Below are 4,830 nucleotides of genomic sequence, written 5' to 3' on the forward strand. Positions count from 1 at the left end.
GATCTTTTAATCTGATATGCTCGGTAATATAGTTCTCATGCCAAAGAGCAGGCTTCGGCTGTATGCTCGGAAAATACAGGCTTCGGTACTATATTACGGAAGGACTCGTGCCAAAGATCATGATCTTGAGCAGGCTTCGGTTGCCTCCTTCCGTACCGCGCACGAGTCCTGGCCGACGAGATCTCCTGGCCGACGCCATCCCGTCATTCCTCCTTCCCTGCCGACGCCGCCGGCCATGGACTTGGAGGCAACCGAAGCTCTGGCCGCGCGTGGTGCCCTAGCCGCGGTGTCGCCTGGTGCCCTAGCCGCGGCGTCGCCCGGTGCTCTGGCCTCGGCGTTCCTCCTTCCCGCTGCCCCTCCTTTCCTGCCGACGCCGCCGGCCATGGACTTGGATGCAACCGAAGCCCTGGCCGCGCGTGGTGCCCTAGCCGCGGCGTCGCCCGATGCTCTGGCCTCGGCGTCGCCCGGTGCCTTGGCCGCGGCGCCTGATGGCCTGCCCGACCAAGCTGGTGCACTGGCCGCGGCACCTGATGGCCAAGCTTCCAAGGCTGGGGCAACCGATAGCCTACAACCAGCAGTGGAGGCCTCCATTGATGCTCTAGCCCTAGCAAGGTCACTTCTGCCTACTGCTCCTCATCCGGCAAGAGAGTGCAACATTCCTGTTCTTCAAGTGCAAAGGTATATATTGCATCCACTAGATCTTTTATTTTTTTTAGTACAAGTACAGTACAGAAATAAAACTAGGTTTGGCTTGTTTATAGGTCCGAAGTGAATGATGTAGAAACTATAGGAAAAGTTGATTGGGCAACATTACAAATTGTGGAAACACAGGATGATGAAGGTCGAATTGAAGTTATGAGCGAGAGCCGGATGTGTGAGTTTTTAGGCTTGACAGAAGAGGGCACAACAAATGAGTCAACAAATGTACCTACACAAGGCTTTGGTTGCCGAATGGATGAACTAGTGAATGATACTGCGCTTGGGCAAGATATTGATGGTGCTGCCATCCCTACTAGTGATGCCGTACCCGGTGAGATGGTCATTACGTATGATAAGAAGAACCCATCAATGGAGGTAGGGACAATGTACCCAACAATGGAGGAGTTCAAGCTGGCAGTTCAGCAATTTGCCATCAACAAGGAGTTCCATTTACGAGTAGAGAAGTCAACTAAGACGGTATATAGGGCTTATTGCAATTCCGGTGATGAAGATCGCCCTTGCATTTGGAGGATAAATGGCAGAAAACTGCAAGGCAGCGCTACAACGGAGGTATACAGGGCTTATTTCATTAATTCTACATTGCCTGTGTTTAATTGCCCGGATGAAAGTGTTTTACTGCCATATTTCATGTGTCTGTACTACAACGGAGGTATACAGCCCATATATTTCTTGCATGCCTCTGTACTATATATACATATATGCTTGCATGCCTATGTACTTGCATGTAGTACTATATATATGTAGTACTATATATATATACACACATATATGCCTCTGTGTCTACTTTGCTAGCTGCTGTGAACGTGCATTATTTCATGTGTGTCTATATATGACTGAGAAGTCCTTGAATTTTTTTCTGTGCTATATATGATGCAACAGTACACAATATATCTCATTGATTTATTTTTTTCTTGCAGGTTACCGTCTTAGTCAATGACCATACATGTGTGTCTAGCATGAGGATGGCAACTACAACTCCAAATTGCAAGTGGGTAGCTCTATGGGCTGCGAGTATACTTAGAGCTGAACCAAATATTGGTGCTAGGGAATTGCAAAAGAGGTTGGAGACAGATCACAAGTGTGAAATTGCATATGACACTGTGTGGCGGGGTAAAGCAAAAGCTCTTGATGAGGTTTATGGCAAATGGTCAGAGAGTTTTCGGCTGCTATATAGGTGGAAGGCCGAGGTCGAGAAGCGGAGCCCCGGGAGTGTAGTTGAGATTGATGTTCTTGAGGTGGATGGTGAGGTATATTTCCACCGTTTTTTCTGTGCTCTTAAACCATGTATTGATGGTTTCTTGGAAGGTTGTAGGCCTCATTTGAGCATAGATGCTACAGCCCTTAATGGAAGGTGGAATGGTCACTTGGCCGCAGCTGTAGCAGTTGATGGTCACAATTGGATGTATCCAGTCGCTTATGGCTTCATTGCTTCTGAGACAACAGTCAACTGGACTTGGTTCATGGAACAGTTGAAGAAGGCTATAGGTGATCCTCCACTACTTGCTATATGTTCTGATGCTTGCAAAGGCTTAGAGAATGCAGTGAAGAATGTATTCCCAAATGCTGAGCAAAGGGAATGCTTTTATCATCTAGCCAGAAACTTCAAAAAGAGATTTAGAGGATTTATCCAGATATATCCTGCTGCAAGAGCTTATAGAGAGGAGATTTTCTATGACAATTTAGCAAAAATGCTAAGTGAATCATCAGAAGCAGTGCAATGGTTACAAGCCAATCACAAGCTTCTATGGTATAGGTGTGGTTTCAATCCAGACATTAAGTGTGACTACATAACTAGTAACATTGCTGAGTCATTTAATAACTGGATTAGATCTCATAAGGACCTACCTGTTGCTGACCTTGCTGATAAGATCAGAGAAATGATCATGGTACTGTGGCACAAGAGAAAAATTATTGCATACAGGCTACCTGAGGGCATGATTCTCCCAGCTATTATGGTTCAGCTAAGAGCAAATACTAGAGGTTTGGGACACTTGAAAATTGTGAAATGTTCTAATTGGAGTGCAGAGGTGTGGGACCATAGCAGCGGCGTTTCTGTGAGACACATTGTCAAGTTAGAGCAAAGGACTTGTACTTGTCAAGAATGGCAGCACACTGGTAAGCCATGTCAGCATGTATTGGCCTATGTAACCCGCCAAAGGGGAATTGACCTGGAACAGTTCGTGCATGACTACTACTTGGTGAATAGGTTTAGGGCGGCTTATGGAAGAGAGATTGAACCGATGACAGATAAAACACAATGGCCAAAAGTCGACCTACCTTTTTTAGTTGGTGCACCTCTAGCTAAATTACCTCCTGGAAGATTGAGGAAACTAAGAATCAAGGGATGGATGGAAGGTGGACACAAGAAGAAAGGTTCCAAAGATGGAAAATTTACCAATGAGATGGAGGGTGAGAAGGGATGTGACAATGATACTGCTCCAACAAATGCAAAGGGAAAGAAGATGATCAGAGGACCTATGACTTGCAAAAGATGCGGAGAAAAAGGTCATAGGCAAGCTAGTTCCAAGTGCCCGCTCAATGGGACTGCAAAAAAGAGGTAAATAGTCAGTACATTCCACAACTTTGTTTAGTCTGTGCATATATGCATGCATGCAGAACTCTGAACTTTACTTTGCTTGCATTATTGCCTCTGTAGCATGTGAGAAGTCGTTGATTTTTTTTTTCTGATTAACTTGGATTGCTCAAGTTTGTGATTGTTATCTTCGATTGTCTAGAAAGCGTAGGCAACCAAGGAAAAATGTTACAATACAGCCAGCGGAACCTAGCACTCCACGGAGGCCGACTAGAGAAGAAATTCTACGTGATAGTCCAGGAAGGGTCACAAGAAGGTAAAAAATTATAAATATAGAAATTGACACATTTACCGTACACTAATTTTTCCAAACATCTAATTGTCGTATTGAATTTATGTGCAGCATGCTTGCGACGTTATTAGGGGAGGGCACATCTTCACAAGTTGACACCAATAGTCCCGTGAGGATGCCTACCGCTGCAGCACCCAAGAAGATGACACCGAAGAGGAAGCTACACATTGGATGAATTACTTTAGTTGTGTGATGAGATGTAAACTGCTCATGATTTATTTCATGACTTGGATCTTGTTTTAAACTAAATTATAGTCTTATGCGATGAACTTGTAACTGCTAGAATCATGGTTTTATGATATGAACTTGTTTGTCCTAAATTCATGTGTTTTATATATTGCTTGGATCATCATTTTCCTATTTCAATCTTGTATATATATATGCATATATGCATGCATGCAGTACGTACAGGCAGCGGCCAGCCATGCCCAGGCGGCAGGCAGCCAGCCCAGGCCATGGCCAGCCAAGCTGGCCAGGCGGCCGGCCATCCAGCCCAGGCAGCGGCCAGCAGCCCACCTATATACGTGTTTAAAGGCCTAAGGGCAAAATAGTCAGCTCAAGGCAAAATACATGTATTTGAGATGACAAATGTGATTAAAAGTGTCAAAATGTCATTATAACAAAGTCACAACGTTTCGAGTCCTATTTGAGCAAAGCCAACGTTAGGAGTCCTATTTTAGCAAAGGCACATGTTTGTGAGTCCTATTTTAGCAATTTTCTCAGTACCCAACATCGAGATCAACATATCCACGTTCCGCCTAGGCCGCTCTGGTGCTGCCTACGCTTCCGCGATTAATGACTCCCAGCCTGATTGCTGGCCACCGAAATGAGGTTCAATATCTTCTCCAAATTTTAGCTCACGTATATTGATTATATGTTACAAATTCATAATTCTTACCGAATTATCAAATGATTTTACCGAATTATATATGAAAATTTTTGGCTGGCATACCCTAAAGCAAAATCCTAGATCCGCCACTGGCGCGCGTGGTTCGTCGAGGTCACGGCGTACTGCTCTGGCGGCCGATGAAAGAGGAAGAAGCCGATCTGGGAGTCTCGGCGACGACGAGGTGCATGAACCGACGTGGATACGGATCAGCACCGGCTGACCCCAAGGCCCCACCTCCCTCCCTTCCTTTTCCTTTCTTCTCCTCCCCTCCCCTCCCCTCCCCACGCGCGGGCGCGGGGCGCCCCGCCTCCTATTTACCGCCGCCCGCGCCCGTCT

At 45.8% G+C, this 4,830-nt stretch overlaps 1 protein-coding gene across 1 annotated transcript; it reads left to right on the forward strand.

Annotated features, from left to right (window-relative positions):
- The first annotated feature begins 2,120 nt into the window (after positions 1-2,120).
- On the forward strand, positions 2,121-3,933 carry LOC136489342 (uncharacterized). Its single transcript, XM_066486010.1, has 3 exons — positions 2,121-3,277; positions 3,456-3,569; positions 3,657-3,933. Exons 1-3 carry the CDS (start codon positions 2,121-2,123, stop codon positions 3,778-3,780), a joined length of 1,395 nt encoding a protein of 464 aa, XP_066342107.1. The 3' UTR covers positions 3,781-3,933.
- The last annotated feature ends 897 nt before the right edge of the window (positions 3,934-4,830 follow it).

The sequence above is a fragment of the Miscanthus floridulus genome, chromosome 1 (assembly GCF_019320115.1).
Source record: "Miscanthus floridulus cultivar M001 chromosome 1, ASM1932011v1, whole genome shotgun sequence".
Lineage (NCBI taxonomy): Eukaryota > Viridiplantae > Streptophyta > Magnoliopsida > Poales > Poaceae > Miscanthus > Miscanthus floridulus.

Coding starts and splice junctions, on each gene's coding strand:
- LOC136489342 (XM_066486010.1), top strand. CDS start 2,121: ATGTATCCAGTCGCTTATGGCTTCATTGCTTCTGAGACAACAGTCAAC. Junction 3,278..3,455: donor AATGGGACTGCAAAAAAGAG/GTAAATAGTCAG, acceptor TCGATTGTCTAG/AAAGCGTAGGCAACCAAGGA. Junction 3,570..3,656: donor CCAGGAAGGGTCACAAGAAG/GTAAAAAATTAT, acceptor ATTTATGTGCAG/CATGCTTGCGACGTTATTAG.